Source organism: Barbus barbus (genome assembly GCF_936440315.1).
Source record: "Barbus barbus genome assembly, chromosome: 43".
Taxonomy (NCBI): domain Eukaryota; kingdom Metazoa; phylum Chordata; class Actinopteri; order Cypriniformes; family Cyprinidae; genus Barbus; species Barbus barbus.
Genome location: NC_136721.1, coordinates 5,881,102 through 5,893,514, shown reverse-complemented (window position 1 = coordinate 5,893,514; position 12,413 = coordinate 5,881,102). Strand labels below are relative to the sequence as shown.

General features: G+C 36.9%; 1 protein-coding gene across 1 annotated transcript; it reads left to right on the top strand.

Moving 5' to 3' along the window:
• The first annotated feature begins 63 nt into the window (after nt 1-63).
• Nucleotides 64-12,360, top strand: LOC306862506 (transcription initiation factor TFIID subunit 9-like). Its single transcript, XM_079405336.1, has 7 exons — nt 64-898; nt 1,262-1,343; nt 1,482-1,618; nt 1,705-1,839; nt 10,632-10,713; nt 10,901-11,011; nt 11,204-12,360. The coding sequence occupies exons 1-7, from the start codon at nt 863-865 to the stop codon at nt 11,365-11,367; spliced, it is 747 nt and encodes a 248-aa protein (XP_079261462.1). The 5' UTR covers nt 64-862; the 3' UTR covers nt 11,368-12,360.
• The last annotated feature ends 53 nt before the right edge of the window (nt 12,361-12,413 follow it).

Sequence of the window (12,413 nt, the reverse complement as noted above, 5' to 3'; positions counted from 1 at the left end):
TCAAATAGCGATGCACGAATCATTTAAGAATCAATCGACTGAGTCGAAGCTTTTTAATGAACTGGTTGAACATTTGTTGACGGATCAGTGTGAATCGGTTCCAGCGAATCGCAGAAGCGTCAAGAGGAACACGTACTGGAAATATGTTCACAACTTCATTTAAAAGAACACTCCACTTTTATAGGAAATAGGCTAATTTTACAACTCCCCTAGAGTTAAACAGTTCAGTTTTACCGTTTTTGAATCTATTCAGCTGATCTCTGGGTCTGGCGGTTGCACTTTTAGCTTAGCTTAGCATAGATCACTGAATCGGATTAGACTATTAGCATTTGGTCATCAAAAATGACCAGAGAGTTTCGATAATTTTCCTATTTAAAGCTTGACTCTACTGTAGTTACATCGTGTACTAAGACCGACGGAAAATGAAAAGTTGCGATTTTCTAGGCCGATATGGCTAGGAACGATATCGGTTTTAGTACAGATGTACGTTAACTACAGAAGAGTCAAGCTTTAAATTAGGAAAATTATCGAAACTCTCCGGTCATTTTTGGTCTAATGGTCTAATCCGATTCAATGGTCTGAATTAAACTCTCTTCGAAAGAATCGGTTCGCGGAAATGATTCGGACGTCCTATCACTACAGGCACGTGCTGATTTGCTGCTCGATTCACTTGGTGCGTGACAGGTTGCTGAGTATTTGATTATCCCCCTGTGGTTGGCTGCTTGTCTCTGCCACTCAAGGTTTCTTCATTCAGATTGGCTGCTGTGCTTCGGCACCGCCTAAGTTTGCCAAAATGATGTCTAGGTAGGCAACTTACTACGTTTTGAAACACAACCCGAGAAGAGTTAGAGCTCATGTGAAAATGGCGTCTCCGAAAACAGTGCCTAAAGATGCCCAGGTAAATAATGCTTTAGAAACTGTTTTGTCTCCGTGTTGTGCAACATTTATTCTTTTTAAACCATAGCGATTAGAGCAGCATGTTTAAAGAGCGACTATGTATTTTATTCATCATATTCTTCTTTGTGCACACACTGCTAACTGGTCCACTGCAATGCATTTGAATTCGGCGCGATTAACAGAATGTGTTATAATTTACCATGTTTTTATTAATTAAAAGGTTTGTTTGAAAAATTCAAATGTATTCATGATTAGTGCGTTCAAATGTAAGCTTAGATATTTGCTGGTCCATCGCTGCATGCTAATTTAATATACATTATATTTTCATTTTTTATTTATTTATTTTTTGTTATTATCTTCAAAGGTTATGATGCAGATTCTTAAAGACATGGGGATCACGGAGTACGAGCCCAGAGTGATCAATCAAATGCTGGAGTTTACATACAGTAAGCCAATATGACTTTAACCCTTCAGCATATTGTTAAATGCTTTGACAATCTCCATCAGTTACAGGTCTGTACTAGGAAGTCATCCAATAACATTTTAAAATTCACGGACTTGTGTTTTTTTCCCCTTCTTTTCAGGATATGTAACAACTATTATTGAAGATGCAAAAATATATTCCACCCATGCCAAGAAGTCCACTGTGGATGCAGATGATATAAGGTTAGCAATCCAGTGTCGAGTGGATCAGTCGTTCACATCTCCTCCACCACGAGATGTAAGTTGTTCTTCTTGACTTATTTTTTTTTTAATTCATAACGCATTTGTGACTTCTGAGAATTCAAAGTTGGTCCATGGTTTCAGTTTCTGCTGGACATAGCAAGGCAGAAGAACCAAACTCCTTTGCCCCTGATCAAACCATACACAGGCCCACGTCTTCCACCAGACCGCTACTGTCTCACCGCACCAAACTACAGACTGAAGTCCTTGCAGAAAAAGGTATTATTTTAAATAATATGTGATACTATACAGTTTTTGTATTTTGGGTCTAAAATTTGGATTAGCTGACCTAGGGATTCCTTATAACAAGGTCTTGGGATGTATTACTACTGTAATTGTACATGTAAAGCAATGGTTCTCAAGCGGATTAGAAGGGGCTTAAGCCTTGTTTGTGAAACCGGGGGTAGGCATCATACACTTACCGACTTTGTAAATAGTGACAAAGGAAAACTGTGCATTATACACTACCCGACTGAAGATCATACACTACCAGACTTTAAAGTTGTTGTTCCGATCACAACGAACTCATGCAGAAACGTGTGCCTTGTTGCTAGGAGACTCATGACAAATGAAAATGCGTGTTCTAAAATCGGCTGAAAATATCAAACATGCTTGATATCCTCCGACGGGATGGAATCAAAGTCTGTGACCATCATACACTACGCAATTTTCTGTGGAGTCTGTCAGCTGTAATCTGCAGACTGGCTCTGACTTTCCTCAACTAGCGTCAACTTGTTCAGACTGTAAAATCTGTGGAAAAATCACGTAGTGTATTCCAGGCTTTAAACACAGCTCAGACAGTAACTTTTTTTTAAATCAAGCAATTTTGTGATGCGAATTCACATGAGCTTGAATCTGTTGCAAAGTCTGTGTGGGAATTCTTCCCCCCTCATGTGAATTTCACGATTGTGTTGATTCTATTTTTTTATTTTATTATTATTATTTTTTTTATTATTAACAACAATCAATGATTGTGTTGATTCTTATTGAAATGGCTTATTGAAATTTTTCCTGCAAAATATGCTGAACAATGGTAAATGTCACAACGCTTTAAAATTAAGGATAAGAATTATATATATATATATATATATATATATATATATATATATATATATATATAGTGCTGCTTGAAAGTTTGTGAACCCTTTAGAATTTTCTATATTTCTACATAAATATGACCCAAAACATCATCAGATTTTCATTTAAGTCCTGAAAGTAGGCATATCACCCTGTAGCCCAAGACCAGTTGCTACAGGGTGATATGCCTACCCTGAAGCTAAGCAGGGTTGATCACTGAAGATCACTGAAGCTAAGCAGGGTTGAGCCTAGTCAGTACCTGGATGGGAGACCTCCTGGGAAAACTAGGTTGCTGCTGGAAGAGGTGTTAGTGCGACCAGCAGGGGGTGCTCACCCTGTGGTCTGTGTGGGTCCTAACACCCCAGTATAGTGATGGGGACACTATACTGTAAAAAGTACCGTCCTTAAGATGAGAGGTTGAACCGAGGTCCTGACTCCCGTGGTCATTAAAAATCCCAGGATGTCCTTCGAAAAAGAGTAGGGGTGTTACCCCGGCATCCTGGCCAAATTTGGCCATTGGCCTCTGACCATCATGGCCTCCTAATCATCCCCATACACTGATTGGCTTCATCACTCTGTCTCCTCTCCACCAATAAGATGGTGTGTGGCGGGCTTTCTGGCGCACTATGGCTGCCGTCACATCATCCAGGTGGATGCTGCACACTGGTGGTGGTTGGGGAGATTCCCCCTTGTATGTAAAGCGCTTTGAGTGCCTTGAAAAGTGCTATATAAATGTAACAAATTATTATTATTATTTGTGGAAGTGAAACATGTCACGAACAAAGGAGATTACTGATGACCTCGGAAAAAGAGTTGATGTTGCTCATCAGGCTAGAAAAGGTTACAAAACCATCTCTAAAGAGTTTGGACTCCACAAATCCACAGTCAGACAGATTGTGTACAAATGGAGGAAATTCAAGACCACTGTTACATTCCCGAGAAATGGTCGACCAACAAAGATCACTCCAAAGCAGAACGTGTAAAAGTCTGCGAGGTAAGGTTGCAAAAGTTCCCAGGGTAACTTCTAAGCAACTAAAGGCCTTTCTCACATTGGCTAATGTTAATGTTCATGAGCCCACCCTCAGGAGAACACTGAGCAACCATAGTGTGCATAGCAGAGTTTCAAGAAGAAAGCCACTGTTCTCCAAAAAGAAAATTGCTTACTAAAGATCATGTGGACAAGCCAGAAGACTATTGGAGAAAAGTTTAATGGATGGATGAAACCAAAATAGAACTTATAGGTTTAAATGAGAAGCTATTATGTTCAGAGAAAAGAATACACTGCATTCCAGCTTAAAAATCTTATCCCATCTGTGAAACATGGTGGTGGTAGTATCATGGCTTGGGAATGTTTTGCTGCATCTTGGCCAGGACAGCCTGCCATCATTGATGGAACAATAAATTCTGAATTATACCAGCAAATTCTAATGGAAAACGTCAGGACATCAGTTTAAGAACAGAGTCTCAAGAGAACGTGGGTCATGCAGCAAGACAACAACCCCAAGCACACAAGTCATTCTACCAAAGAATGGTTAAAGAAGAACAAAGTTAATGTTTTGGAATGTCTGAGTCAAAGTCCAGACCTTAATCCAATTAAAATGTTGTGGAAGAACCTAAGCAAGCAGTTCATAGGACAAAACCCACCAACATCACAGAGTTTAAGTGGTTCTGCACTAAGGAATGGGCTAAAACTCCTACATGTTATTGTGCAGGACTGATCAGCATTTACAAGAAACTTTACCTTCAGTTACTGCAGCAAAACGGGGTCACACCAGATGCTGAAAGCAAAGATTCACATACTTTTGCAATGCACAAATATGTAACATTGGATCATTTTTCGCAATAAATAAATGACAAAAGATATTTTTCTCTCAGTTGTTTGATTGGGTTCTCTTCGTCTACTTTCAGGACTTCTGAAATCTGATGAGGTTTTGGGTCATATTTATGCAGAAATATAGTAAAATTCTAAAGGGCTCACATACTATATTTAGTTAGTAGGAGAATTTACAGTTAAAACCCAAGGACCAGGTGTGTTGAATGAAGACCAGTAGTCAGAGATGCAATCAATTGAAGAAAAATTTACTGAAAAAAATAGTTCGCAGTTTCATCAGCAGAAGTTCGCTTCAATACTCGTCGGCTGCTCTGTGTACATGCTCCAGACACCAATAGTTATACTCTGACATAGTTTGCTAATTACGTCAATACATAGGTAAGCAAGATTCTGGTTGGTAGATAAACTTAGAAAAGCAAATCTTCTAGTGATTATTTGGTGATGAGTGATCAGAGGTCAGACGCAATGGTCTCTCCAGAGACGTATTAGATCAGCGTAGACCATTGTAGATCAGCGCTCCTCTCTCTCTCTTATATTTATATATATACACTATATTGCCAAAAGTATTGGGTCACCCCCTTCTAATGAACATTTGACTACTTTAGTCATTTCTGTGAGTACAAATCTTAATGTTTAAGCATATAATGATATTCTAGGGAACTGTGTGCTTGTAATTTTATAGCAACAGTTTGGACAGGACCCTTTTCTATTCTAACATGACCGTGCCTCTGTCTATAAGGCACTGTTCAAAAAGACATTGTCCGGAATAGCCTTTGCGTCTGGGGTAAAAAAAACAGCCAATCTACTAAAGTCCAATTGCAGGTGTATTTATTGTGCAGCCGCCAACCAAATTCCCAGCAAGAAAAACCGTGCTACAAACGTGCACCAAGGAAGTACACCAAATTTAAAAAGTCCACTCTCTGCAACTGAGAAACAGGACACGAGTGCGACCACGCTACACACTGTTGGGGCAAGAGCACACCAAACAATCTCCGGTGGCCATTTTACATCTTAAGCTCCTCCTTCTGAAACGTACCACTCTGGGTAAATTCAGGCCCAATTACAATATATAACCTTTAGACATACAAACACACAATACATAACTCCAAATACAAATACAGTTTTAAACACACGACATAGGCCTAAAAACCCAACCAGTTACACATTTATTTCACTGCAACTGTATATCTTTTAATCTGTATAAACTTCTACCAAATAAATGTTTTAACTGTTTAAATGAGTCTTGTGGTTATTTGTACCATGGATTTATGTATAAACAAACTTATAGATGCTGTCAAATTATATTAAACAAACACCTTGTCATGTACAGACTTCCCAATGAACATAATACACATTACCCCAACATACTTCAACCACACAACATTTGTATGGGTCAAACATTACAGAAGTCTGTTTATACAGATGTCGGTGCCGGCAACCAGACTGTGTAACACTGCACACTGTGTGTGTGTGTATTATACGGGTACGTGCCCATAGTTCATGTATACTCATGGGTTAACTCAGTGACAGACATGATTGATTCCTTCAGTGTGGAAGAACTTGACTGGTCTGCAGAAAGCCAAGTCCTGATCCCAGCTGAACACCTTTGGTGTGACTTTATATGCAGACCTTGAGCCAAAAACTCATCGCTAGGGATGCACGATATATCGGCCACCATATCGGTATTGACCAATAAATGTTAACTTTTTCTGTTATCGGTATCGGTCCGATAAGAAAATTTGGCCGATATCTTAAATAATGCATTATTTCCTTCAGAGACACTTCAGATGTGCACCATGATGGTTTTAAAATGCTTAAAATATGATTGGAATCTCTATGAAAAGGAAAATACACTTAAGTGCAACAAGTCATAAAGGCTACATGTGAATGTGAACATTACTGAAAGTAATGTTGTTGAATCTTTGTGCATGCGTTGAGCAACGGAGCTACACCTCCATCACAGTTAAGTTTGCTTGTGCATTTGCAGCCATTTGTGCAATTGTACGATGTAATGTTGTTTATTTTATGTATATCTGCTTTATCTCATATGTAATGCGTTTGGTTAAGTTAATAGAACGCTTCAGTTTACCGCTGATCTTCAGCTCCGCACACACAGCTCAAACAGCAGCGCACAACATTAATAACTATGATTGGGAAAGGTGTGTATGTAACATTCTAATGAGAACATTATTATAATAAAACGTTGTGAATTCTTTGGGTTTATTTGCCGTGTTTCAGCACGTTGTTATGGGAAGAGCCAAGAGCGTGTCCACGAGGAGATACACATTCTGAATATAGCACGCAATAACTGCATCATTTTGTACATGTATAGAAGTTGTAATATTATGTTTATGTTGTATTAATATCTGATTCATCTCATAGGATGCATTTCCTTGACGTAAATAAGCTGCTAGCAAACGCTTCAGTTTACTTGTTCATTCAGTTCTTCAGTCACAGCGCATGCAGCTCAAAACAGCATTGCTGCTATTTAAAACAGTGGTATTTGTTACTTTATCAAAATTATAGATGCATTATTAACAATAAGCACCACTTTTATTTTTCTCTTATTATTTTCCTTAAAAATATTGTTTAGTAATTAAAATAATTTTTATTATTGTCCGTTCAGAGGCTTTTCCATTTTATTGATCCATAGAGCATGCATTTTGATTCTTCACATGTAAGTAATGATGTCCATTGATTGTTTGCATTATTTTATTTATTTGTAAGATTTTTTTATGAGGAAATTTGGTAATAGGAGAGTGAAATTATTTTTAAAACATACACTGTTCAAACTAGGCTGCTTATGTTGAAGTGTTTGGGACGTGGCTTTTAATGATGAGACCTTTTTTTTGTAATCAGGCTCTCAAAAATTTGATTTAAAAATTTAATTTCGATTTATCGGCTTTCAAATATAAAGAATTATCGGTTATCGATATTGGCCAAAATTTTCATATCGGTGCATCCGTACTCATCACCATACACCAATGACTTGTACATAAGGGTACTGTCATTTTAGAACTGTTGCAACAGAGATGGAAATAAAATTTTTAAATACATGAATTATGTTTCCATATTTGTTGCCACATTTTTGTTATTGCCTTTTTCTGTTCTAAAGAAGGGGGTGTCCCAACACTTTTGTCAAGTCACCTTTATTTATATAGCGCTTTTAACAATACAGATTGTGTCAAAGCGCTTAACAGTATCAAATTGGAGGATAGAGTGTCAGTAATGTATAATAATAAGATTAAACACTCAATTTTCAGTTAAAGGCATTTCATTATTGAATTCAGAGATGTCATTGTCTAGCTCAGTTTAGTTTAAATAGTATCTGTGAAATCAAATTGACAATAATCGCTAGAAATCAAGTGTCCCCAACTGAGCAAGCCAGAGGCGACAGTGGCAAGGAACCACAACTCCTCCTGTGACAGAATGGAGAAAAAAAAACCTTGGGAGAAACCAGGCTCAGTCGGGGGGCCAGTTCTCCTCTGGCCAGGATATTGTTTATTTATGTTTAATTAAAATTTTAAATGTATAAATGTATTATTTCTATTTTTATATTGCTGCAATTTCTAACAATAATAGTATTATGGTATAATTAATAGGTATTTTATTATATTATTAGTTATTTTGTTTTATTGTATTTTTAGTCGAGGTCTTCACTGGGGATATGTCCCCGGGGCTTTTGTCCTTATAGTGTCTATACAAATCATTGCTGTTGGTGATGAGTTTTTGGCTCAAGGTCTGCATTTAAAGTCACACCAGAGGTGTTCAGCTGGGATCAAGACTTGGCTTTCTGTAGACCAGTCAAGTTCTTCCACACTGACTGAATCAATCATGTCTTTTTGAACCATGCCTTATACACAGAGGTACTGTCATGTTAGAATAGAAAAGGGTCCTGTCCAAACTGTTGCTATAAAATTAGATGCACACAATTCCTTAGAATATCATTATACGCTTAAACATTAAGATTTATACTCATAGAAATTCCTAAAGTAGTCAAACATGTTCATTAGAAGGAGGTGACCCAATACATTTGGCAATATAGTGTGTATATACAGTAAAGACTAAATTGCTCTGTTGGCTGTGGAGTCAAGACATTTGCAAAAATTATTAAAAGATGAATATGAGACAAAACTACAGAATGTCACATTTTATTATTGGCCGTTTCAACACATACATGTTTTACCAAATAAAAAGAACAGCACTTTTAGAGTTCATCCCACTCATTGATGTGAGCATAAGTATTGGGACTGTTGAACATACGGCAGATACAAGATTAAAAGCTATTATTTAGTTGCAGATCCCTTGCGCACAATCACAGCAGTGAGTCTGTGACCCATAGACATCACCAGACTCTTGGTCTCATCCTTTGAAATGCTTTTCCCAGCCTTTAATGCAGCCAATTCTAATTGTTGCTTGTTTTGGGGAGTTTCTGCCTTTACTCTCCTCTCCAGCTGGTGAAATTCATGTTCAATCGGATTTAAATCTGGAGATTGACTTGGGCTATCTAAGACTTTCCATTTCTTTGCCCTTATAAATTCCTTGACTGAACTGGCAGGGTGTTTTGGGTCATTATCCTGATGTAATATGAAGCACTTCCCAATAAATCTGGTGGCATTTTCTTGAATATTGGTAGGCAAGATGGTTTTGTACCCTTCCAAATTCATTCTGCTACTGTCATCATACATTAAGTCATCAGTAAAGTTGAGAGGGCCTGTTCCAGAGGCAGCCATGCATGCCCATGCCATGACAACACCTCCACCATGCTTTACAGATGAGGCTGTATGCTTGGGATCATTGCAGTTCCCTTTTTTCTCCACATTTTTGCTTCCCCATCACTTAGATAACGGTTCATCTTTGTCTCATCTGTCCATAAACACAGTTCAAAACTCTTCTGGCTCACCTTTGTGCTTTTTTTGCAAACTCTAATCTTGCCTTTCTGTTTTTGGAGCTGGTCAGAGGTTTGCATCTTGCTGTGTAGCATTCTGTGTCAAAGTCTCCTGAGGACCGTAGATTGTCAGAGCATCACCCCAGCTTTCTGGAAGTTGTTGGTGATTTTACAGACATGTCTTTTAGGGTTCATTTTTACAGCTTTTATGATTGGTCTGTCATCAACTACTGTTGTTTTCTCAGCCGATCGGGTCGTTGTTGGTTGCTGGTGTCGCTGGTGTTTTCCAAACTCTTGATTTCTCCATGCCCTTTGTTTTTGCTATAGCTCTAACTGACTTCCTCTTTTTTTTAGCATCCAAATTGCTTGCTTTTCTCTCAAAGTCAGCTCCCTCGTCTTCATCCTGGTTTGTGTCATCGAATGCAAGATTCAGAATACAGAAGTAATAGATATAACTGATACGACACGTTTCCTGCTTTTAATATCTGAAGAATTAATGCAACAGGACACACTTAGAAAGACATGTGAGGCAACTGTTCCAATACTTATGCTCACATCAGATAGGGAGATGAAACTATAAAAGTACTGATCTTCTTAGCTGGTAAAACATCTATGTGTTGAAATCACCCAATAATAAAATGTGACATTCATCTTTTAATCATATTTGTGAATGTCTTTACTCCACAGCCAACAGAGCAATTTAGTCTTTACTGTTCCAATACTTATGGTGTGTGTATATATATATATATATATATATATATATATATATATATATATATATATATATATATATATATATAAATAATTATTATTTTATTTTTTTAAATGCAGGGTCTGCCTGATGAAATATAAAGCTTGGCATAACAAAATGTATATTCCTTAGAAATATGCATATGTTTTTTTTTTATTAATTTCTTTGTCCTTTTGTAGTATAGAAACTGGAGTTATTTTAGTATAATTAATATTTTGAATTAGATTTTTATATTTTATTTTCATTTTAACATTTTAGTTGTATTTTTTTGTCACTTTATTTATTTATTTTTCTTATTGCTTTAGTTTCACTTAACTATAAGCCTGATAGAAAGGTGAAATTCAGTATCCTCATCTCCATATCCAGGCTGTGAGAATGCTGGTTCTTCATAGGAAACAAACAGATGTAAGTTAAAATGTGTGGCAGAATGTACAGTCTGATATGGTTTTGATTTGAATGTTTAGGTGTCTTCGTCTGCGGGCAGGATAACAGTGCCACGGTTAAGTGTGGGGGCAGTGTCCAGTAGGCCAAGCACTCCAACTCTTGGTCAGTTATTCTAAATACTTAAGAATACTCAAATATTTCAAGCATGCACACAATTTCCAATATACATTCACTAAGCTTCATTATTACAAGAGGAGCATTAAGTTGTTTTACTTAGTTTTTCTCTCCCTGGTGAACAAGTACAAAATCTAAACCTGAGTTTAAAGGATCATCATTGCATTTATTGCAGGTACGCCATCAGTGCAGACAGTGGGGACTAAAGTGGGGACGCCTGTGTCACTGACCGGCCAGCGCTTTACAGTTCAGATTCCCTCCTCACAGGCTGCCTCTGTCAAATCAGGTAAGTTTCTACCTTAGAATAAGCAGTTCTTCTTGTATGGACTATATGGAACATTTTGTGCCAAATCAGTGAGCAGATGAAAAGTTAAGCTATTGATTGAGCTTAGAAAAATAAAAACATGCCAGATTTAAGGTAATGTGGTGAATTCTAGCATTAACCTCATTAAATGAATGATTCAATTTGTTTTCACAGCTACTCCTACCACTCCCACAGTTCAAAATGTCCTCATCAATCCTTCTCTCATCGGCTCCAAGAACATCCTCATCACTACTAATATGGTGTCGCAGAACTCATCTAGTGACTCAACCTCTCTTAAGAGGAAGCATGAAGATGAGGATGACTATGATGCTCTATGACCTGCTGTGGTTTCTTACTAGTATGGAAGTGATTCTGTAAATAAGCAATTGATAACTATGAATTTGCCTTTCAGTAGTCTTGTCTTGTTTAGATTCTTAGATAATAACAGCCAATTACCATTTATTGTTCCTTTTTGGAAGTACAAAAAATAAAAATAAATTCATAAATTGTGTGTTTGGTTGTTGTTTCACAAGCTCATGTATCTCATGTATTTACATAGAACAAATTTAGTTGTTTAGTTGGTTAACTGTGGTGTAAAAAAATCTAAATCTTTTGGGGGGTGGGGTTGAAGGAAAGCCTTTCAAGGATAGTTATTCAGATAATTTCATAAATACCTTCATTATTTGAATATATTAGGTAGGTATAAATAAAATTTCATTATATATAGTTCATTTTAAAATAAATCAATAAAATGCCAGCAGAGGGAGCTGGTTAGGCAGATCTGTGTGCTTTTACTCCAGGAATAAATATTAACACTAAAATGTTAATAGTACTATAATGTAGTTATGAAGACTATATTATATATTGAATATTTGGAGACTCTTCTTTACATGGTTCTGGTCATCTGATATTGTATATTCAATGATCAGTCCTGATGATGTGTGCAGAATATATAGATGTATAATTTAGAGACAGCCAATGAGATTTACACAGTTTCTGAAATACAAATAGTTAAATGGTTAAGTGTACATTATAGCAAGTTAACAAAGGTGTATCTGTTGCTCAAATGGTGGTAGCAATACACGTTTACCTTGTGTATTTACAGAGAACAAAGTACATCAGATGTACATATATTAGAACATCCAGTATTCCAGAAATGTGTATTTCAAAATTTAAATGTATCTAGATTAAGAATGTATGAATGTATCCATTTTGTTTGTGCTTACATTTCTTCTGTACATCCCAAGCATGCTCACTGAAGTGAACAAAATATTTAACTGAACCAGAAAAGAGGGGTGGTTATTAGAGATATTAAATATAACCATGATCATATAATGTTATTCATTTGTTCCTTTTTTGCCTTGTTCCACTTACTAGCCCTGTA

Coding starts and splice junctions, on each gene's coding strand:
- LOC306862506 (XM_079405336.1), top strand. CDS start 863: ATGGCGTCTCCGAAAACAGTGCCTAAAGATGCCCAG. Junction 1,619..1,704: donor CATCTCCTCCACCACGAGAT/GTAAGTTGTTCT, acceptor CCATGGTTTCAG/TTTCTGCTGGACATAGCAAG. Junction 1,840..10,631: donor TGAAGTCCTTGCAGAAAAAG/GTATTATTTTAA, acceptor TTGAATGTTTAG/GTGTCTTCGTCTGCGGGCAG.